Source organism: Cygnus olor, chromosome 13 (assembly GCF_009769625.2).
Source record: "Cygnus olor isolate bCygOlo1 chromosome 13, bCygOlo1.pri.v2, whole genome shotgun sequence".
NCBI lineage: Eukaryota > Metazoa > Chordata > Aves > Anseriformes > Anatidae > Cygnus > Cygnus olor.
In genome coordinates this window covers 15,909,305-15,931,804 of record NC_049181.1, presented here as the reverse complement: position 1 = coordinate 15,931,804, position 22,500 = coordinate 15,909,305, and the positions used below count along the sequence as shown (strand labels likewise).

Here is a 22,500-nt window from a genome sequence, read left to right as displayed (position 1 = left end):
TGCGGAAAATGAATTTACTTCAGTTCTTTATTTTGAAAGACTCAGTGTGACTATGCTTAGACAGTAGGAGAGAGTGGATTACAACAGGTGGGCAAACATTTTTGCTCTGACTGGGAAATTCTTTGCAGAGCCCACTACCACCAAGCTGAAAAGGAACCAGCCCACATTCCTTGCCTGTCTAGACCCATCTCCCAGCAGAAAGCAGCCCTGAATTCTCCAACAGGTTCTGTACCCACATCATTATCACACTGGAAACAGGTCCTTTGGATCAGCAGTCACAGTATTTAATACACAGAGGAATATTGCATAGTTCTCCATCTTGCTGTTCAGAAAGGACGCAGGGTAAGAAAGCCTTTCAGTGAGTGGTTGCTCAGGAGCACAAGTACAGATTTTATCACAGCCAGAAAGATGATTTAGAGATGCAGTCTCTTTATGCTTTCTCTCCTCTCAGGGGAGAGAATCAGGAATTTCCCAACACAAGTCACAGCGTGCTTGTGCCAACCGTCCAGAGGTGCCCATCTCTTCACTGACTACAGAGGTGGCCTCTGGCAAGCTAGCTCTAAATAGGTGCGGGGTGACCTGCCCAAAGCCAAGAGGGATGGTGTGCCACAGCCCTAGGATCACCTCGCAGGAGGTGTGGGATATAGACGTAGGGCTGCTGTACGATTCCTCACCTACAAACTGCTTTTCATTCAGAAAAGACAGACAGGTTTTAAGGGTCATTGAATGATCCCTTGCGCAGAGAGAATTGACAGCCACTTCCCAAACGCTGCAGAAATGGAAGGCTTTTGCTGGAAAAGTAGTAAAAAAAGAATTCCTTCTGTGCCTGAGAGCTTTGCAGGTAGGGCTGCTTACAGTAACTCTGATAGATTTTTCATCTGGACAGAAAGACTACCTAACCATGATCCAAAAAGTGCCAGGAGGAGCATTGAGAAAAGCACACATTTTGCAGTTGGATGTCCTCTTCGCAGAGTCAACAATTAAGCATTCCATACAAAAATAACTTTGAGCTCAGCTTTAAAAATATCTAGACTATCCCTTGTGGGGGACCAGTTTCCAGATAATACCCCAGGATTCACATAGATTCCCATGGGATTTTTTGGTATTTGTAGTGGCCTTTCAGCTACTGAGAATCAACGTAAGTCAAAACTGAATCTGTGTACTAAGTGCTCACACAGACACACCTCCTGCCTCATCGGCTCCTTTGATACTAAAGCGTCTACTTTGACTTCAAGGGGTAGGAAGTTTCCTGCCATTGGAAATGAATAGTAAAGCACCAATGAAGAAAGGAATCAGAGTTTCACTGGAATAAGTCCCTTTTCAAGAACCCATTCCCTGTTCTTTCACAGGCTGCAGGCCAGCTGGGAGCTATCTGACATATTCTCCAGGTTGTCCACCATAGTGATGATGGTTTCTACTTTTTCTTCAGGAAGAACGTGAGAGGCATTAGATCGAAACTTCTTCAGGAGCGACTCTCTGCTCAGAGGCTTCCTCCAGTGCCCATAGAAAGTGTCACATTTGCCTGTGAGGACATCCCCGCTGTGCAGGAGCAGTGCCACCTCTCCATACATCTTGTCAAAATTGGCCACATTATCTTCAGGGTGCTCCACCACCACTTTGTCCAGCAGCTCTCTCAGCTCCTGCCGGTGGATGCTGCTCTCCGTGAAGGAGCTGAGGCCCACTTCGCCATCCAGCAGGGCTGTGCAGGCATTGAACTGGAAGGAGTGCCTGGCCTGGTGCTCGGAGCTGGGGAAAGGCCGGTTGATGTACTTTGACACTGGGATCTTCAGCACAATGGTGCGGATCAAAGAGGGAGAGAAGGACCCTGCATAGTTGATGAAGAGGTTCCGGACTGACAAGGCAGCATCCACCACCCAGTGCATCCCCAGGTGGGCTGGAAAGCGCTTGAAAGCAATATCCTGCTTCTCCAAGAGGAACTCGTGATGGTCACTTGGTGTGGACAGTGGCTTAGGTTGGTAGACACTGTAGAAAGCGCTGAACCCAGAGCAACCAGGGATGTCATCCAGAATGACAGGGTTAGCCTCCATCCCTCGGGCAGCCAGCAGTGCTGCTTCAAAGCCCAGGCGGGTGGCATTTCCGATGTGCAACGGCTTGGCCTGGGTGGCAGCGTTGGCCATGGGCGCCCCTGCGAGCGAGGCAGCGATGCCCAAGGCATGGGCGCACTGCGTCATGCTGAGGGAGAGCAGCTTTGCGGTGGCCGCGGCACTGCCCATGGTACCAACCACTGAAGGAGGGTGGAACCTAAGGGAGAAAGTGCAGGTATGAGCGTGAAACAGCCAAGTCAGCCAGTGGAAATCCCTCATGGCTCTGTTGTGGATGGGATTCACCTGACTAAACATTTAGCCATTTAGCCAAACTAAACATCTGTTTGAAACTTCATTGGAGACCATGCAGTGAGGCCAACATCTTCAGAAAACACTTTTTAATTTTCCCTAAGAGTAGGTGGCATGGCTTGTGTCCATACAGCTAAACTTTCACCCTGTCTTTCACCCTTCCAGACAAAGAAGGTGGCCTCATGCAACATGACCAAGGGCAAGAGCTCCTGGTTGATGTTGTCTCTTGGACCACAATGGGGTCTCAGTCATCGTGATGAGGGTTTGGCACAGTGGCCCTGAGCCTGCAGAGCTGTGTGAGCTACCAAGAGGGGACAAGTTGTGTGCTTATGCTTGTTTTTCTAACTGAAATTGCTGTAGCATCCTCTAGCCCTGGTCACTCACACCAGCCTACTGGGGGGAAAAAAAAAAAGAAAAAAAAAAAAGGAGATTTACCTTTTGGGAATGTTGTGAGCCTCAGTGGAGAAATGCATGAGCCTTCCTTGCACTTCCAGGCCCACGTTAAACGCCAGGAGGAAATCCAGGCCATTGGGTTTGGTGCTTGGAGGTAGCATCTGGGAAGCAGCCAGGAGAGCTGGCAGGACAGCCCCGGATGGGTGAGTAGCAGGGTGCCAGGTGTCATCAAAGTCCATGGAGTGAGTCTGCCAGGGAAATGGAGATAAGGGTTTGCTGGTGTAGGGGGCTAGGAGCCAAGGGGGTCCTTGCTACTACTGCTGAGGCTACATCTGTAACAACATCCACCCAGTCATCCAGAGGTCCCCATGGTGCTTGGTTGGTCCCTTCTAACAGCAGTGGGCAAGACTGCTGAGCAACCCAGGACTTCTTGGCCCCCATAGTCCCTCTCAGGCACCAAACTGCTTCCTGCAATACTAGTTAGTGTTTTGAAGGCATCACAAAGCAGAGCTTCTCCTGGAAGAGCCTGCCTTACCGCAACACCGTTGGTGAACGCGGCCAGCGTCGGGGAGAGCTTCATGCCTGGCCTGCCATAGACGGAGCTCACAGCAACTGAAGAGTACAGCTCCTGCAAAAAGGGAGATTCAGGAGAGGACCTTGAGCGAAGGAATGATTGTATGATGCCCTACTGCAAGGCAGAAGTCCTACATCATCCATGAAATAAAGCCTTGCTTGTGGTGGTGGGGTCACCGTGGGGACCACAGACACCCAGGGGAATAGGGCTGTTCCTACCCGGCAGTACTGCAGAGCAATATCGAACACAGGCGTCGTGCTGCCCATGAGGCCAACCCCAATGCTGTCGAGGATCATCCTCTTGCTTCTGTAACGGACAGTCTTGGTCAAGTGCTCGGGCCGAACTGCATGGATGAAGGAGGCAAAGCTGCTGGTCACGGTCTCCTCGGGAGCACTCCTGGCCACCACTGCAAAACCAAGAGAGAGGGGGAGCGGGTAAGAAGTACGTGGGCCATGTGCTAACAGCTTGCAGCTCTTCACCCTCTGGCCCCACTGAATTTACTGAAGGAAGAAGACAGCTGGAGAGCACAGGATCTGGCCAGCATGTCCCTTGGGTCACAGAGCCTCATACAGCCCTAGGGAGCTGATGGGTTGTGATTCACAGACAGCGGAGAGATGCTGCTGGGGAGGGGATTGGCATCTCCTTCCTCATCAGCAGTGCAGGGTGCTCAAGGCAAGCAGACCAGTGCGACTCCTGTCCTTCTCCATGGGTTTCTAAAGGTCCATGGTGCATCCCGGCTCCTACAGCTGTCATGTGCTGTAAGGACTGCTCTGGGTCGCTCCTCTGGTGGTTTCAAGGGGGTTCAAGTGAAGCAGGGCTCAGCCACATCCCCCCTCTTGGGTTTCAAGCAACCATCTTTTGGCGGTGTCAATGCAAACTATGTCCCCATGTCTGGAGAAGGAGCAGAGCAAGTACCCTGCCCCATTACCAGTGGAGCCCTGTTGGGAGTGTATCAACCAAAACTCAAACTAAGCTTAACCCCAATTACATTCTGTAGCTTCCATTGTTTTTGGCAAGCAGCATTAGACCCAAAGCCTGGATTTATCTGTAAGTTATCTGTAAATTTAGCCCTATGTGGTAGTGAGGTGTCTGGGCTCAGGCAGTAAAGCTCTTAAGCCCTATGCACTCAGAAGGATGCTGGTGATTAAAAGCAAAAAGGCCTTTGTGTGTTCTTACATCATTCAGCTCAGCACATCAGAGGCTTTAGCCTGTGCTTCAGAAGGGGATTAGACCAGAAGATCACCTGACCTTGGTGTCTGAAGGGAAGTTTTTTCCTGTCTCTGAAAACACCTTTTTGGTAGACAAGAAGCAACACGTCACGCTTCCCAAGGAAAAGTCAGTGTTTGTATTTATGCAAGGTACAGCTAGGCAGATAACACAGACTATTGGCACTTTTGTATTTGGAAGTCACCATTTCCAAATCTTTGGAGGTGTTTAAATTCCGTGGAAAATATCCAATTTGGGACCATTTTTATTTCAGTGACAAATTGCTTTTGTTTTGATGAATTTATAATTCATAGAGTTACAGTCATTAGGATCCACTATAGTTTATAATATCATTTTGAGAGCTCATGTGAGATTAGGAAAACTAGAAAATTCAATATATCTAGTATTTGCATGATTTCCCATGTATGTATATGTGTATGGTGGTGGGGTAGACATATGCATGCATACAAATAAGAGACAGCACTAATGTCCAAATGAAAGCAATCACACAAAAAAGTAAAGATGAATGAAGCAAGAAAATAAAAATACTTTCTTCCAACATCTTAGAGGAAACCTCATCAAAATCAACAGGTACTTATGACACTATATTTTTTTAAACAGAAAATATCCCAATCAAACAAAATGACCATTCCCTAATTTCACTAGGATGCATTCATTCGTAAATGTCATGCCTACTGACTCACAGTTTGCTTGAAAATGTGTTTGGACTCACCTAGAGCCTAGGAGTCTGAAATCCACTTGTAAACACAGCTGAGAATGTCATCATTGCTGTGACTCACAGAAATAAAATCCACCCCTCGCAGCGGCTCTGCGAAATGGATCTCTATAGGAATCTGTACCACTCAGCAGTTTGGAAGCCCTTCTGCTGCCAAAATCGGTGCCTTCCCTGTGTACGTGGAGAGCATCTCCCCTAGACCGCAAATGGAAGCACCAACGCCCTCAAGGAGGGGGAATGTGAGGTCCAACTAGATTGGAGAGGCTGTAGGAAAATCTGCCTGAATCACACTGTGCCCATAAAATGTTCATTGCTTCCTTCCCATCATCAATTACTCTTTGTCACTTCAGTAATCAGCAATATTTTTTAACCCTTCAACTAAAGACATTAATGACAGCCGTGTTTTTATCCTGCTATGACAGCTGCACTGCAGAATTTTATTTAAAAAAAAAAAAACACAAAACAACACTGTCTAATAAACCTGTCCAAGAGCAATTGGATTTGCATGGATTATTATTATTTCTGTTGTTCCAAGTGTTCATTAAGAGCCACAAATTGCACTTATTGCATTAAGAACACATTTAAAAAGGAGTTAATGGACACAATTTATAACAGACCAAGTGAGTGCATTGCACAGTTGTGCTTGATTTGTCTGAAGTGGGAAGCTGAGTCTGTGCAGCTGTGAGACACGGAGAATTATCAGTGAATCACTTCAAGCAATGTAAATAGCAAGATCAGATGTGAGAAAGTAAGGAGAAAAGAGTTAAGAATCTAAGCAATGAGAGCTACAATTCAAATATCTGCAATTTATGGTCAAAGTGTAAGAATTTGGAAAGTCTGGTTCTCAATCAGTTAAAGACAGTTTTAGCACAGGGCTAGTAAGCAACATTTTTACCACTTTTTCCACCCAGGGCAATAATTATCGTAACAAGACCCCCTAAGCACATCTTCCAAGAATTTGAGAAGTCTAGCTCAGTATGCTTAGTCCAGCTACTTTAAAAAAAAAAAAAGAAAGAAAAAAATAGGTAATGACACAATTATTTTGAGATGCTCTTAAAAAAAAAAAAAAAAAAGATAGGGAATGCTGTTCGGCAGAGATACAAACCGTGAGCAGCAGTTTTATGCACTTGCCGGGAGCTTGCCAAGATCTTCTGGGATTTCTAGAGCAAAGACAGAGAAAGACCATTTGTCACCTAAGCTGCTTGAACTTTTTCAGAGCCATTTTACTGGTTGTGCCTCTAACATGGCATTGGAAGACAGTCACAGATCAAATGAGTGGATAAAGCTGACTTTCAGAGCCTACATATTTAAAGGAGAAAAAAAAAAATATTTTCCAAAGCTCAGTCCAGCAGGGGTGCCAAGAACAGCCAGGGAAATAAAGCAGTGCAGTGGAAGGGGCAGCGCAGACTTCTCAGACCTACCATGAAATCCTCCTACAGCCGCGAGAAGGACCAGCTCCAGGTGGACGGGAGGAGGAAGACCCACGCAGCACATCCCAACAACAACAACCCCCCCACGGCACGGGGTGAAACACCCTTGGGATGTGTAAAAGGACCAGGCGTGGAAGGAAGGGGTTAGTAACTGTCAATAAAGTGTCTGCGAAAACCATCCAGTTTTGTTAATGTTGGGATAGGTTCCCGTTTAATGTCACGACAGTTTTGACTGCTTAGAGGAACCACCCGGAAAGTGACACGACCTCCTTAAAGTGAGAAAGGAAAGATGAGAGATAGGTTTTGTACACAAAATAGTATTTACCTGTAAAGTTAAGTAGACCATTCTGGTGGCTGCTCCCACTGCTTAATGCCCAGCTCTGCACTGCTCTATTCGAGGGATGGGAGAGGTGTCTGTCTGAAAGGTGCTTTGGTGTCAGGGTTTATATATGCTTCTGAAAGGCGATTTGCTTTTTGTTTTTTTTTGCAACTGAATTTCAAGTGTGATGACATCAGCCTCTGGGGACTGAGAGGGTGGGGGGAATAGATGAGGAGGGGTGGCTTTCTGTGCTGAACAGAAGGGAAACCCCTCTGGTTTCAGGAAATAAAAAAAAAAGATTTAGGACAATAACTGACAAAGTTCAAGGAAACTCCTGTCTCCAAAATGCCACAGGTGCCAATGTGTGAAGCAACTGGCTGCAGGCTCCTCCTCCAGAGGAGGACTATAAAACTGGTACTTACCAGGAAATGAGAGGGACAAGAGCATCTTCCCATTGAGCTGAAGTGTCACCAAACCAGGTAATCCAAGCTGCAAAGGGAGAAGCATGGCATTGGTGTTTCTCTTTGATGCTTTTTTTTTTTTTTTTTTTAAATACATTCACTGTTTTAGCGTTTGGCTGAATATTGTCATAATTCTCCTTCTTGTAAATAGCCAGCTCTGTGATGTTGCCTGCCATGTGCTGCCGGTTCATGGAGATGTTAGTGCAGACGTGAAATCTGGACTGTAGCTTCCAGGAGACATCGGGACCTTCCGTCCCCAAATGGATCTTTGGACTCTGGGGAAATGCCATGGTTTCTTGCTTTGTCCAGTAGTGCATCTCGAACATATTCTGTACAGAATCTCAGCTTGCATTGAAAGCCAGCTTGATTTTTTTTACTAAATACTAGCCAGACCCGTGTTCACTGTGAACGTAGCAATGCATCGCAGGCACCTTTGTGCTGTTTTTCACCAGATGAGAGGCAGGGCTGTGATATTTATTCCAGCTGTGTAGTGGTGTTGTGCACTGTTAATCTTGCTGTGTGCTTGTCCAAAAGGCATTCCGTTTCATTCTTTTAACATGCTTATCTTGAGAGACACAGTGTTTTCTCAGAGCTATGTAAACATTGGTTATCACTAATAAGGTAGGGTGGAAAACCAATCGCTAAATGCCACTGGGGAATAAGTATCTGAAAATTTAATGTTGTGGTATTTTTATATATATCCAACGGCATGCTAAGCCTTGCTCCAGCCTCCCTTGGGGACAATGTCCATGCACCAGCATATTCCCATTAATATTAGTCAAGGTTAACAAGCACGGGCAGCGGATGTCGGTGCAATGTGGTTGCCCGCAGTGATGTCTGCAAAGCCCAGCTATAGCGACAAGGTGGGGAAGGGGGCTCAGAGGGGAATGGCCTTTTCTGGGGACAGAGAAGGGGAGTTACTGTGGGCAAGGCAGCAAGCAGAGGACAAGGTGCTCGGAGGCTGCAGACATGTGGGCAAGGCTCGGAGGCCATGCTGAGGGGAGAAGAGCCAGGGCTGAGGGAGGGCCTCGCCAGCCACTTTTGCAAACCCCAGGCTGGAGTACATCAGGGGCAACTGGGAAAAGGAGAGGAGATGGAGGATGGGTGGCTGTGGCTTTGCCCTCGCTGCCCAAGGGATCACCCGGGGCTGCCCCATCCGTTTAGCAAAGCCAGCTTTCTGAATGGGCTGGCAGTGCCCCATCCGTCCTCGCGGTTTCCTGGACAGTGGCTGTGCTGGCTGGTGCCCCATGTGTACAAAGAGCCCACACACAGTAGAAAGGGACTTCCCATTTTCTCCTTTGCCTCCACACCACCCTGCATTGCCTGCACCACCTCTACCTCGAGAGCTACACTGCAGGAGTCCTGGTGAAGGACAGCCAAGGAAGGGCTTTGTCGGTACTCCCTCCTTGCTGTGCCACTCCGAGCAGGGAGCAGAGGTGTTATGCTACCCATTTGCTGTAGTGCATGTGGAGAAACAGGTCCTTACAAAGTGCTGAGGGCGGCAGCTGTACAAAACAGATAGTGACAGCACTGATGGGTGACTTCATCCTAGGGACGAGCAAGGCTTGGGCATACTTAGAACAGAAAACACCTCTGAGTGTTTCCTCATTTCTCCAGGTCTTGGTGCAACCCGTTCCTGGTGCTGTTACCACCGAGACTAATTATTTGGTGTGTCGTTATGTTGCTTGAAGTAGGGGAGGAGGTGATGGACTTTGCCTTGCAGCTGCTGAGCACACGTCTGTGTCCCCAGTGCGTGGGGTGGCTGTGTGCAGAGCGGGTCTGCACCTGTTGCCAGCCCAAAAAGCCTTTCCTCCCAAGGGAAGCTCCTTCATCGTCCTCCTTTTCCATGTCTTGATCTAAATCCCCTTGCTTCCCTTCCCTTTATACCTCTGTATCCTGTGTATCCTGGCACTTTTGGGTACTTCTCAGATGTCCTATGAAGGAGGACACTGCAAGCAGAGGGAAACAGCCCTATTGGTTTTTCCTGTCCACCCTTCCCCAAACCAAGATATCACAGGCTCTAAAACCTCTACTGTGGTTAATCCTGCAGTAACTGCGAACCAAGTGAGTCTCAGCAAGTAGAAAATCACTCCTGAGAGCTCAGCAACCACCCAGCCAGCCATCTTCCTCCAGAAAACCCATCTCATCCTACCCCAGAGACCAACTCAAAACAGGGGCTTGTAGCAGCGTGCCTAGAAAGTCACTGTCTGAGCTACTTCAGAGCGAAACATCTGGAGGAACTTAATATTGTGGCCCTCCTCCAAGTACAACCATTTAAACCAAACTGCTTGTTTGCATCTGAATGTCATAAAAATCAGTGACAACAGCATGGACTGCACAGGTGTGCTGCTCTAAGGGTGCATCATTTATGAGGGCCTCCTGCAGGTCAATAATTCATACAGGGGTTTGCTGTTAAAGGAGAGCATTCCTCCTGCAGTGCTGTGGCTTGGTGCAGCTTTCTGAACTGAAAAATCCAACCTTTAGCACAACTAAATAAGTGAATGAATTAGTTGTTCCCCAGACATGGGACATATTACCTTTCCAAATTATTTCATGAGAGTTTAAGTTGTTGAATCAGTTCAGAGCTGTTAGGAGTCAATGCAGCCTGTTTATCCTTCATTCTTGCTTCTTGTCAAAATTGCAACCTTTAAAATAAATAGAGAAAAGAGAAACTTTTTTTTTTTTTAATGGATCAGAACAATTTAGAGGCCACTGACCTCTTTGCAAAACAGTATTTGCAAAATAGTGTATGTCTGCCCAGGAATACTGTGTGTTTAAGAGTAGACACTGGGATTTAGGTTCATTAATATTCACAAAGCTATTCCTCCTTTGGGTGGTGCAGAGTCTGCTCCTTCACTCCCCTTCACTTCCCATATCAACAGTAGCTCTGCTTTCCTTTCTTTCCAAAAGGCTTTTTGGAATGTCTGAGCACAGAATACATCACCTTCTCCTTTTCCAGTTCCTTTAGGTCACAAAATGTTCTAAAAATACCAAAATAGCAAGAACATTGCTGTTTTATTTTCTTCTTTGTTTCCTAACAAAAACCTCCAGAGAGCAAGCTCCAGCTCATGGTACCCAAGAGTGCAGAGGAATGGAAATGTGGGGGCTGCTTACAAATAGACGAGTTAATGGTAGAAGTATGAAGGGTTTGAAAATAGACTATTTAGTCACTGGGGTTTCAAGAAAGGGATGGAGCTGGAAAATTCCATCTGGAAGGGAGACTGTGTATGTGTGTGCAGTGCCTGCCTGTTTGTCTGTAACAGTGGATAAGAAATGTCCTGGACTGGCTCAAAAATACCTTGTGGGTTTCATCTGAATGTTTGTTCATTTGTGTTAGGCTATTCATTCCTCTCCATCTCCAGCAGCCCAGAGAAGAGGAGGCAGGAACCATTACCACCACCTGCAGCGCTTTGGGGCACCTAAACATGTTTTTGCCAGAAATCTTTGTAGCCTAAATAAGTTGTGTGTGTTTTTTCTGGATAGGCCTCCGGAAAGTAGGCACCTAAAGTTCTGCTTTGAATGGAGCCTTTGTCCAGGGCGATGAGGAGGGAGGCTCGGTGGAAACACCTGAGCCTGTCACCAGCTTCTCCCTCTTGGAGCAAGGTCATGGCTCTGGACGCTGGCTGAGCGCCCGAGCCAGAGGAGCTCTGGTCTAGACTCAGACACGCGTGGAGAGACGGTGAGGTTGTGGGGGCAACCGCTGACACCCTTGTTTTGTCTGGAAGGGCCATGGTGAGCACGGCGGGTTTCGCGGCCGTCTTCTACAGCGAGCCGGCCGTGCTGGGCCTCCTCGCGAATGTTGTCAGCGCCTTCCTCCTCTGTCTGCAGAATTTCACCACGGCGCATACGGGCCTCGGGCCGCAGGGAGTGCAGGATGTCCTTGCAGGTGGGTGACGACAACACTCGGGGGGACACCTGGGCCCCTGGTCTTGGTGAACATCCCCCAGGAGCACCAGCAGGACAGAGTTTTTAGGAGTCATCCCCCTGGGCCAGTAGACAGCCGTGGAGGACAGGTGAAGAAATGTGAGGTTTCTCCAGTGTACAGAAGGCCTGTGTGCTGCCTGGGAGAGCTGCTCCTCCTTCCCCAGAAACCCTGACAGGAATCTGCTCCAAACCCTTCATGTGCCATTCCCCTGCAGTGGAACAAGGGTCTCAGAGTCCCTGCCACCACTAGAAGCAGGTTGGACGACAGGAAACAGGCTTAGGGAGCTGAGGCCCTCTCCCAGGGGCAGGATGGAAGACTGGTGCTCCTGGACCCCCTTATCCTGCTGAGCATACCAAGGGCCTCATGGGCCACACACCGAGGCTCAGCACAGGAGTTTGTCATTAAGGTGGGAGCAGAGGGGAAGGCAGAGTCCATAGGGTCATAAGAAGGCTGTGGGGCCTGTGGTGGGATGCCCCCCAGAGCGTGGAGATGCAGCATTCCTTCCTGCAAGCCAAGCCTTCCTTCCTGATGTCTTGCTGTGTCTCCCAGGTGTCCACCTCATCCTGATCGGAGGTTTTGTCCAGCTCCTGGCAGGATTTCTTGCCTTCAGGAAGTACGACCACCTTGGAGGCGCAGCCTTTCTCACCTTCTCTGCTCTGTGGAGCAGCTATGGGGCCACACGCATCATCTCAGCCGCATACCCCCCCTTGCAGAACACAACACTGCCCTCGGGGAATGCCAGCCACCTCCTGCCTGCCGGCACGGCCCTCACCTCCACCAGCCAAAGTGCCGTGGCAGGGCTGGTGGCCTACATTTCCATTTCCTTTATCCTCTCCTTCTGCTCAGCCACAGTCAACTACATCATGCCCTTCATATTTGGGGCCATCGCACTTGCCCTGGTGTTTGAAGCCGTTGCACTGTTTGGCCAGTGGGCCCTGGTAGTGTCAGGGGTCATTGAGCTTGTCATTGTCCTCTGCGGGCTTTATGGTGCAGTGGCCCTCCTGCTGAAGGGCATCACACAACGGTACATCCTTCCAGGCTTTGGGCATCCCCTCTTCAATGTCTTGCTACTGGGGTCAGCACAGAAGAGCTCTTCCAAGGCCATTGGGGAAGAGAAGAAAAAGAACACAAAGTATGCCGAGCCAATGGCCCTAGGCAACATCTGTGATACTGTCTCTCCTTTTATATTTGCTTTTTACTCCTTCGGGTACATGAAGACCTTCTGTGTTGGAGCAGCATGGATTTCCATCATCTCCAGCTGCCAACTGCTGTCCAGCTTCTACAGCTACCTGAGAGGTGATGTCTACTACACCACCAAGTTTGGTGTCCACAGCCTGTACTGGCTGGTGATGTCTTGGGAAGAGTTCATACTCACTGTCCTCCTTGGGCCAGGCAAGGCTCAGGAGAGCAGGCTGGGAATGTTTGGAGGGTGGTTCTTCTTGGCTGTTGCCTGCATGCTGTTTCTGATGTCAACCCACAAAGATACCCTGGAGATGTTGCAAAATGCCTCTTTCATCATCCTCATGTGCGCCTCCATCCATCAGATCCCAGTGCCAGGTGCTTACCTGTTCCTCGGGGCTGCCTGCAGCCTCTGCACTGCTCTCTCGTTGTACGCCACTTTTGCCAGCCTTATCAACTCCATCGGGGAGAAGGCTCTGATTCCAATTGGCTCCCAAGCTATGTCCAGCTCAGCTCTTCAAACCACACTGATGGCTGCCAAAAGCTTCTTCACAAGGTCCAAGAACTTGCCAAGCAGCACCAGAGCCGAAGTGCCAGATGCCTTGTTCTACATCTGCAATGGCCTGGCAGCAGTCTCTGCCATCCAGGCTACTTTCAGTGACTCCAGCAGACAGCAACTCTCCATACCTTCCGTGCTCATCCCAGGAGCCATAATGCAGCTGTATGTCTGCAGGATCCAGGTGCAAGGAGGCAGAAGGTTTGGTTGCATTCTCCCGTTCTGCTATGCTGCCTTTTGGGGAGCATGGACCTGGCTTCGGTTTGCAGGTAACGCAAGGTCAGGCTTTTGCTTCTTCCAAAACTAAGGGGTGTTTTAGGAAACTGCTGATTGCTTTCTTCAATGTAGTTCCTTCTCCCAGAAGATTCACTGATAACAAGATTAACAATATTCCTCCTTGTAAAGAATATGCAAAAAAAAAAAAAAAAAAAGAAAGAAAGAATGGTCAAACATCCTGGCTTGCACTCAAGTAATTGACTGCCATTGCTGCAGTCTCTTGGTGCTCTGACAGCTGCAGGAGTCTAAGTTGTGTCTTTGACTCCAATGGAGGTAAGGTTTTCCCTGCTCAACAGTTTTGAGGCAGCACTCAGACTGTCCCAGGATAGTTATTTCAGAATAACAGATCAGTAGACGCTTCTGAGGTGGCAGAAGACACCAGGTTCTGGATTTACATTTCAGAAGCCAGTAGTAATTCATCTTAATTGGTTGTAGCCCTGGAAGGAGATCTCAGAACGACAAGTTTGTCTTTAAGAAGCCCTATTCAGCTCCATGTGAGCAATGTGTTCATATGAAATCCAAGCCAGGTCCTATTAAAATGAGCACCAGTGGGGAAAGTTAAAGCTGTTGCCTAAGAGGTATGTCAGGAAGCTATTAGTCTTTTCAGCCAGACTTTGATGTCGTTTACAAGCTGGAAGTAAAATCATCAGTTTTTAAGATAGCCATCACCAGTTCCTCAGTTAATACCTCAAGTGGTTTGTACTGCTGATGTGATGGGTTTCAGTGTTTCAGTGCAGTAGGTTGTTTTCATAGCAGTCACCATCAGTTAATACAAATTGTAGTCATTCAAACTGCACCTATGTCGTTCTCCTGTTACACTGCGCTTAATGGTTTGCTCACATCCAAATCTGCTGGTCCTATTTCAGGCCACTTGATGAACATTGGTGCGGGGAACAGTGAAGGATTCACTGCTGGTGCGATTGCCTTTTTGGTGCTCAATGCTTTTTTAATGATTTTAGGTAAGTCTCAGTACCGTGGGTGATTGGTTATTGAGGGGTATTTGGGGCCAGGTCATTAATCTCACCTGTGGCTGCTCTGTGGTGGAGATGCACAAGTGAGGGAGTCTCAGCTCTCTCTGTCACTCCAATTAGGCAAGAACTGAAATGTTTTGCCCACAGTCAGTAACAGAAGCTGAGCTGGGCTTAGAAGAAGCAGTCATAAGGGAAAGGAAGAACATTTCAAAGAAAATAAACGGTTCAAATAAGGTGAAACTGTTAGACGGACTGGGCCACTGGCATACATCCACAGTCACCCTCCAGCCCAGCTGCTGTAAATCACAATCTTCTTGGCTGCCTGAGAAGTACTTTCCATGTGAGCACAGCGTACTGGCAGATGAAGGGCTTGGCAGTTTGTCTCCTGAAAGCCAAGGGCTAACTAAACCACAGTCGTATCTCTGTGAACACGGAAGACAGACCATGTACAATTAAGTTGATTTATGAGCTCTTCTGTGGTTTCACATACATTTTTAGAGGTCTTTCTCTGATGTGGGTTCCTCTTGTTTATATTTCTTTCCACAGCTTCCTCTTTAAACGTTGTGCTTCTCTGCATGACTGCTGCAATGGAGCTCTTGGCCATTTGTTTTCTGCTCTTTACATTGGAGAACCTCCCTCTGCCATTTGAAAGTGAGTTGTAGCTGAACATTGTCCTCAAACCTTCACCCAAAGGGTGCAGGGAGTGGGTCTCTGGTTGGTTGGGGATCAATATTCTGCACAAGCTCTGTATGGTAAAAAGCAAGCAAAAAAAATGAGTCATCTTTCCCTAGAAGACTGGTGTGTGTGCAAGCTACAGATGCTGAGCCTATTGGCTCTCTGGCTGCAGGAGGAAACGTTGCCTTATACTATCCCCAGGTCCTTGAGCTTCCTAATAAACATCTAGCTATGGCTGATACTGCTGGATCAAGATGACCTCCTGAGGTTCTGTACAGCCCTACTTTCTAGTAGTTGTTCAGTGAGCCAAGACTTGGAGTGATCTAAATATGCCACCAGTGTGAATTTCTGTTCAAATTCTGGCTTTGTAGCAAGTGAGAGTTTGATTTGCAATTATACACAGTACTTTAGCAAAATGCTTTTTAAAGGCTTTTCTACCAGGGGAAAAAAGAAAAAAAAAAGGGGGGAAAAAAGTCAGGTAGGCCAGTGTGGAAATGCCTTGAATTTTTAGACCCACAAATGTGCTGGACTGTAAACGTTGTGTGACAGGAAAGGCTGAGGTAAGTTTGCAATTCTGGGAAGACATGAGACACAAAAGAAAATAAAACTTTGCCAGCACCCTTCCTTCCTTTGACCCTCTGGTTTTATTTTCAGTTGTGATGTTAAGCATCTTCAGCATCATCTGCTTCTATGGAGCAACAGCATCACTGGCAAATAGCATGTTTGGGAAGGATCTCATGATGATGGGGCCCCCTCTGTTCACAGTAAGAGATGTTTTGTGCAATGGTGTCACTTCCCTGTTCAGAGGGATACCCTAGGGTCTTCAGTCTCACCTAGGGGAGTTCAAATTTCCATCTCCCTTCCTTTGTGCCATTTGAAATCCCTGTCACAGCATTGCTGCAGGGAGCTATGAGCTGAAAACAAGTGACCTTCCATTATGAATAATGTGCTGAAAACTTGGGGAAAAGGCAGGGACATTTACAAAACTCCCACCTCACTCCAAAATGCCCTTCCATCTCTTTGTTCAGGTGGAATTAGCTGTCTCCAATCCATGAATTGCTGACAGGCTGAAGTTTTAATGGTCATAATCTTGGGGGCAGGGGAGCAAAGAGTTGGAATTTGCCCAGACTGGACAGCAAGAGCTCCCCTCTCCACCTGATAACTTTAAACTTTTCCTGCTGCCTTCTATAGCTGACCAAGGGAGCTCCATCTTACTGGGTTGATTGATCTGACAGCTCCAATTCCTCCTGCAGTGGAACATTTTCATTAAATTACTGCTCCTAACTACAGAGAGTCATGAAAAAGCACTTTGCAACCTGATCTCACTCAAGTTCCTCTGGATTTAGGATTTCCTAGCAGTTTCCTTAGGTCACTGTGGAGGGCAGTTACCTCTCCAGAAAGTAGTCACCATGGTGGGTGGGATTCATCTCCTGTAACTGTAGGCATCATGGTTCAAATGTCCGCACCTGAACTAGGTGCTCTTTTGACTCTTTTATTCCTGGAGCAGAAGTAATTGCTTCTGAAAAGTAATTGATATAATCTCCTTTAGGTGAAGCTTGCCTTGAAGTGCCACCTCTGTCCTTTGACTAGCAAGGGAAATAGCTGCATTCAGGCAGACCAGGTCTTACCCTGAGACTTTTATGTTTGCTTATTCCCACTCTAATGGATTTATTGCCTCCTGATTACCACCAGGCTGAGAGCTCTAAGAAGGACACTGAAGGTCCTCCACCCTGCATCTGCCCCAAGTCTCACTGTACAAGTGGCCTGAGGGCCATTGCTGACTTGCTGAACACAGGGGCGGTGTGTGGGGTCCCGACAGACACCGTGTATGCTTTGGCAGCCTCCTGCAGACACCCTCAAGCCATTGAGAAGGTCTACAGAATCAAGGTGTGAATACAAGACTGACATCTTGTTATTTGGATCCTGCTAGCATCCCATAGATGAGTTATGTACTCAGGTAGAAATGGAAGCCGCCTTGTTTCAGGTTGTCCTGGCTCAGAGCCGAGCAGAAAGAGTCTAGGAGGAGCCTCAAGAAAAGGTCAGGGACCATTTTCTGACCTGAGCAAGCTGGGGAAAAGCACTGGCTGCTCTGGGCGTGTAGCACTGGGAATTAGCTACTTGTGCTTCACTGAGGGGGTAAAGCAAAAACCCAAACTGGAACAGCCCTGATACGTGTCAGAAGTGGGTCCAAACTGATATTTGTCCTCTCTGCCTTAGGAAGTGCTGAATCAGAATCCCAGCTCTAAACCTGCCCAGACTTTTGGAGACATTCAGTGCTGGAATCAGACCCGAAGTTTGCACCTTAAACACATCTTTTGCAGCCTGGCCCTGTCTGTTCTCCATGAGGCAATTTCCTGGCTAGCCTGGAGAAATAAGCATAACAGACTATCTCAGCTGGCACTTAGTGTGAACATCAGTAACAAAGGCAGTCTTTTCTGTCCTGCTTTGGTGCCAATGCTAACCTTCCCTGTCAGTGAGAGAATATAAACAGAATGTAAATACATGCCCCGTTCCTTAGTCATTTGGCCCTGCTGGAAATGATGTCAGTTGAGGACTGAAATGACACTGTTTTATGAGCTCTTTTATTTTCCTCCATATCACTTCTCGCTTTATAACAAGCTTATGTCAAAGCACCAAAGAGCTGAAGAAGCGGTCACACAGATATTGGTTTCAGGGGGTTAGACTCCCCTTCCATTATCCTCTTGTGAATTGGTGGTTTTTCTCTTGATTTGTACCAGTCTAAGTTAGAAGAAAATCAAGCCCCTGGTGTAAAAGACATTAAAGACACTGATAATGAGCAGAGCATTGCCTGCCTGGGTTGGTTCCGTCTGAAGCAGGGGATTTGGATGCATCCTCCCAAGCTCTTGCTTGCTTGGAGCTCATGGTCCCTGGGAAGTACACAGACTAGGACTCCAGTGGGTTTAGATCTTCTCAGTGCAGACTTGCTCTCTTCATCTCATTTTATCCTTCCTTTCATCCTGTTTTTATTTTCTTTTTTTGTAGGACAGGCCTCAAGAGAAGCCCATCTGCATCTTTATCTCAAACCTGGACCAGTTGCGAGCAGCTGCTCCTCCCATCAGCCCGCTGCTTTGGGAATTCATGGAAAATGTTTACCCTGGTGGCATTGGCTGCATTATCAAGAAAGGAGAGTGGCTAAAGAAGTTAGGTGAGGAGAACAGGACATCCCTCCTCTCCCTCTTTCATGTTTTCAGCACAGCAGGCATGAAATCCTTTGGGATGTCAAGGGGGAGAGCTTCTGTTCATTTTATTCTGAGAAAGCATCTTTGGAGCTCTTACATGTCTTAGCAAAATGTTTAGAAGAGGGTGTAAAAGAGCTGGAATGACTCATAAACAGTGTGAGACAGCATGATGATCTCTTTAACCCAGTCAGACTCAAAGCAAGGGAGGCTCATCAGCCTGGGAGGGTCACATCGTGCGAGCCCCTAGCTGTTAGCTAGGAATGAGCAAGCCCTGGGTGGAGGATCAAAAAGAGATGAGCGGTCCAGGAAGGGGAGAGGTTCCTAGGGTATCTTGTTGCTTCTCCCTTCCTACCATATGGACCAAGACAAAACGCTGTAAACAGCAGTATGGTTCACACGCAGACCTGGTTTCTGGGAATCAATGGAAATATTAAAGACTGAAGAAATCAGTGTAAATACTAAAGACTGAAGAAACAGTAGGAGTTATGCATGCCTAACTGGCGGAATGTGTGGCAGAGAATGGGGAGGCTGGGCATCGATCACAAAGAGTTTGACTCTGTGATCCAGGTAGATCCTTTATCTGTGAAAACAGCTATGCTGATCTCCAGCCACTAAGGTTGTGAGATTTTTCCTGTTTGCCTCTGACTACTCAGTCCCCAAATCTTACAGCTGCTCTCATGGATTTCTAATCAAGCATGCTGCCTTTCTGAAGCTATGCAAAGAGACTTGCCATTTTATTTGGGGTATGGAGCAGGGACACTTGCAAGGAAAGCAGGAGGTCTTCCTCTGATGCTGTGTCAAGCAAACCTCTTCCAACATCCCCTGTCTGTCTTTCAAGGGGTTGGAGAAGGCTACAGCAGGGTGGGAACTCAAGACAGTATAATGATCAGAGTGCCTGACCTGACTGTCCTGGTGCACCTCATCGACATGACGGGACCCTTGGCAATCACATCTGCTAATCCTAGTGGAGAGGCTGACAGCACCCATCACGACATGGTCATCTCGTGAGTACCCTGTTCACTGCATTTCTATAGCCCTGAAAACTACCCATCAGGTGGGCGGCCATCATGATTTGATGCCCCGTGTAGAGGGGAACTTCAGCACCAGGTAATATGAAGTACTGTGTAGCTTTGTTTCTTCTTCTCCCTACAGGCGTCTTGGCCATAAGCTGGAGGGTGTTCTCTGTGATGGAGATTCTGATGAGGTGGTGGCATCAACTGTGGTCAACTGCACAAAGATTGATGAAAGTGAGTGTTAGAACCACCCTTCCAGTGGCATTTTCCTGGGTTGTTTCCATTCATTTCAATAGCATCAATCTGGCAGCACAGTGTGCTCAAAGACTAAGAGTTCTTGAGTGCCTGGGCATTTACAAACATGTTGCTGGAGAGGAACAAACAAAAGGTGTCCTTGGAGGACCTCTGTGTTGACAGAGAATGAAGCAGTGAGGAGAAACAAGGTTGTGCAAGCAAAATTTGCTTTATAAGAGCAAAATGCTTCAAGTGAGAGGGTGGATGCTTCTGAAAGGAAGTGTGTATGTTCCTTATAGACCACCAGAATGAAGGTAGAGTTAAAGGAGTTCATCTACAGTGATGGAATAGCACAAGTTGTTAGCTGTCTCTGGGTTGTCATCTGAGTGGGATTCTCTAGTGGAAAACTAAACTCTTGAGCACAGTGCGCTGCCAGTGTTGGTAGGTGTTGCTTCCTGCCAAATTCCCAGTGGTCTTGTTACACAGCTTTATTATCTGGGGGCACTGAGCATCTGGATGTTTCTACTGGTTCAATATGTCCCTTTATGTTGGAACATAATCCCCATCCCTTTCTTTCCCCCTTTGGGGATTATCCTAACTTTCTCATTCTTGCTCCGGGAAGGTGGCATCACCATCATAAGAGAAGGCTGCATACCTGCAGGCAAGGTGATGCAGATATTTGAAAGAGTGAAGAACAGAGTGGTCTGAAACTGAAGAAAACCTTTCCAAGTAAAAGAACAGCATCTGCTCTCACAAAAAGACATGAGGCAACACCTATGTCCTGCTGGAGCACTTGGCCTCATGAAAGCCATACCTTCTCTAATCAAGCACTTACCTCCTTGGGAAACAGCAGCACTTTCTCACCCAGGGAGCACTTTCTCTCCTGGGAGCCTTTTGCGGCTTTTATTGTTTATCTCCAGTAAGTGCCTGAAACCGCCGGGAAAGCTGCCCACAGAGTGCCAGCAGGATCAGGAGCTGATGCTTTATTGCAGGAATTCCCTGAGTGCCCGTGTTTCCTAAGTGCCTCGAACTGTGGACTCCATGCCTGCTTTTATACAACCTTCCACACACAACACTCAGATCTGTGTATTTTAAACAGCTAAGTTTCACTAAATAAATCCACTTTTTGGAACATAAGGAAAAGGCTTTGAGTTTCATTTGATTTCCACCAAGCTATTCATCCTCCAAAAATCACAAGGCTCCACGGCTAAGCCCTAGGGGAAGGAATAAATATTGGAAGGCGCAACCCTGACAGAGGGCTTGCAGCAAGTAGTTGACCCCTTGTCCTTCTCCGGCATCCTCACAGCCACTCCCTGCTTGGACCAGGGGAGTTCCCAGCTGGTCTCGGGGTGCCCAGCAGCCTTCTTGCAGAAAGCAGAGGCTGATGTGGGCCCGTGGCAAATGAAGTCCAGGGGAGAGTCAGGGATGAGGGGAATTCACTCTTAATAAAGACAAACCTCCACTAAGGAAACAATGAGCTAGGGCTCAAAGGCAAGAGGCTGGCTTCAAAACACTCAGATGTGCAATGCAGATTTGGAGTTTTTTTGTAATGTTTTCCCCTGTACCAGAGGTGGTGTCCAAGTGGCAGATCCCTGCCAGTTCCCTGCAGTTGTTCCTTCTCCTCCCTCCTGCTCTGGGCAGGGAGATTGCTCCCTGGGCACTGACACACCACCACCTCCTACCACCCGAGGGACAAGCCCCTTTCCAGCTCTTCTTTACCACAGCTTTGCAGCATCTTTCTCTCCTGCTCGTGGCCTTCCCCCTCGAGCCACATCCCTCTGCGTGCCCAAGTTCCCTCCCAGCTCACCCGATACTGTTCCACGACCTGAGCAGCCAAACCTGGTGGAGCTTTTGGGGCTGGATTCCTCCCACACTTCACTGCAAACATGTAAACACTGACTCCAGTCTTGACTGTGTTCAGCTTGCTTTGGCAAAGGGGTTGTTGTCCATCCAACCCTCCTCGAGATGCGGCCTGCTATTTAGCCTGCACTATTTAAGTCACCATAAATAGCAGCTTTGGCTCTGGCTCCAGGTGTCAGAGGTTGTTTCACTCGAGCAGCTCCCCGACTCCTGATTAAAAGTCCTTGGCACCTGTTCCTCAGGCCTGAACACAGCCTCCCCTTCACACTGCAGCCTTCTGACCCTGTCAGCCCACCGGCACCCTGCGCGGGGGCACTCGCTGTTGGGGCACCACGGGGCATTCCCAGCCTCCTGTGGCTTGCCAACCCGTGCCAGCTTCTGTAAGCAGAATGAAGTCATGCCCTCCTCCCTGCACATACCCCGAGACGGCTAAACAAGCCTCGCACACCCTGTACCCTTCCCTCACACACCAGCACGTATCCTGCCCTGGTGGCAGCCATGTGAGCAGTCCATGTGTCACCCCCTCTCCCCGGGGCAAGAGTCTTCTGGGGCAGGAACCTCCCTTCTGCCCCGTGCTCCTCTCCAGCACCCCGTGCACCTCCTGGCATGGGTCAGCTGGAGCTGCACCCACGCTGGAAAACCAGCGGCACCAGGGCAAGGAGGCGTGGACCAGCTGGGAGGGGAGCAGGAAACAGGAGGCTGGGAGAGCTGAGCCGAAACCCTGAGGATTTCTGGGGAAGTTGTAAAAAACCATCATCCTCCCTGGCCCTGACCCAAAAAGGCACACAGCAAAGCCGCTGCTAAGTCTGTGCAATAAAATCCTGCTGCTTCACGGGGACAGAGTCTCCCCCGGTTCCTGTGCTCGCAGTATATTTGCATCCCAGCTGCGGGTGCTGCCACAGAATATTTAGCTTAAATGTACAGATAAATGAAGGAGGTAGTTACATTAGGCAAATGGGGAGAGGAGGCTGCTGCTAATGACTGGCTACGAATGTGGTGCAAAGAGCTGTTAACCTTCTGCAAGCCCCAGTACTTCAAATCACTGAATAAATGAAGTTAAGTGCCAGCTGAGGTCCACCACCGTCCAGCAGAGGCTTAACTTCAAGCATGTGGTGAAGTCCCACAACATGGGGTTTCT

At 48.1% G+C, this 22,500-nt stretch overlaps 3 protein-coding genes across 3 annotated transcripts; 2 read left to right on the top strand and 1 right to left on the bottom strand.

Annotated features, from left to right (window-relative positions):
• Positions 1–1,165: 1,165 nt before the first annotated feature.
• On the bottom strand, positions 1,166–7,228 carry LOC121077367 (cis-aconitate decarboxylase-like). Its single transcript, XM_040572596.1, has 6 exons — positions 7,019–7,228; positions 6,369–6,423; positions 3,540–3,727; positions 3,283–3,375; positions 2,790–2,995; positions 1,166–2,262 (listed from the first exon to the last, which is right to left on the bottom strand). Exons 1-6 carry the CDS (start codon positions 7,037–7,039, stop codon positions 1,344–1,346), a joined length of 1,482 nt encoding a protein of 493 aa, XP_040428530.1. The 5' UTR covers positions 7,040–7,228; the 3' UTR covers positions 1,166–1,343.
• A 3,762-nt stretch (positions 7,229–10,990) lies between these two features.
• On the top strand, positions 10,991–18,361 carry LOC121077511. The gene is made up of 7 exons (XM_040572783.1): positions 10,991–11,359; positions 11,948–13,402; positions 14,276–14,368; positions 14,927–15,031; positions 15,710–15,819; positions 16,748–16,942; positions 18,059–18,361. The coding sequence occupies exons 1-7, from the start codon at positions 11,203–11,205 to the stop codon at positions 18,359–18,361; spliced, it is 2,418 nt and encodes an 805-aa protein (XP_040428717.1). The 5' UTR covers positions 10,991–11,202.
• A 608-nt stretch (positions 18,362–18,969) lies between these two features.
• LOC121077402 (putative threonylcarbamoyl-AMP synthase) lies at positions 18,970–20,735 on the top strand. Its single transcript, XM_040572641.1, has 3 exons — positions 18,970–19,259; positions 19,408–19,502; positions 20,125–20,735. The coding sequence occupies exons 1-3, from the start codon at positions 18,970–18,972 to the stop codon at positions 20,208–20,210; spliced, it is 471 nt and encodes a 156-aa protein (XP_040428575.1). The 3' UTR covers positions 20,211–20,735.
• The last annotated feature ends 1,765 nt before the right edge of the window (positions 20,736–22,500 follow it).

Coding starts and splice junctions, on each gene's coding strand:
- LOC121077511 (XM_040572783.1), top strand. CDS start 11,203: ATGGTGAGCACGGCGGGTTTCGCGGCCGTCTTCTACAGCGAGCCGGCC. Junction 13,403..14,275: donor GACCTGGCTTCGGTTTGCAG/GTAACGCAAGGT, acceptor GTCCTATTTCAG/GCCACTTGATGAACATTGGT. Junction 15,820..16,747: donor TGGGGCCCCCTCTGTTCACA/GTAAGAGATGTT, acceptor GATTACCACCAG/GCTGAGAGCTCTAAGAAGGA.
- LOC121077402 (XM_040572641.1), top strand. CDS start 18,970: ATGCAAAGAGACTTGCCATTTTATTTGGGGTATGGAGCAGGGACACTT. Junction 19,260..19,407: donor CATCACGACATGGTCATCTC/GTGAGTACCCTG, acceptor TTCTCCCTACAG/GCGTCTTGGCCATAAGCTGG. Junction 19,503..20,124: donor CTGCACAAAGATTGATGAAA/GTGAGTGTTAGA, acceptor TGCTCCGGGAAG/GTGGCATCACCATCATAAGA.
- LOC121077367 (XM_040572596.1), bottom strand. CDS start 7,039: ATGGTCTACTTAACTTTACAG. Junction 3,376..3,539: donor TTGCTCTGCAGTACTGCCGG/GTAGGAACAGCC, acceptor CCCTTTTTGCAG/GAGCTGTACTCTTCAGTTGC. Junction 2,996..3,282: donor CGTTCACCAACGGTGTTGCG/GTAAGGCAGGCT, acceptor TTTCCCTGGCAG/ACTCACTCCATGGACTTTGA.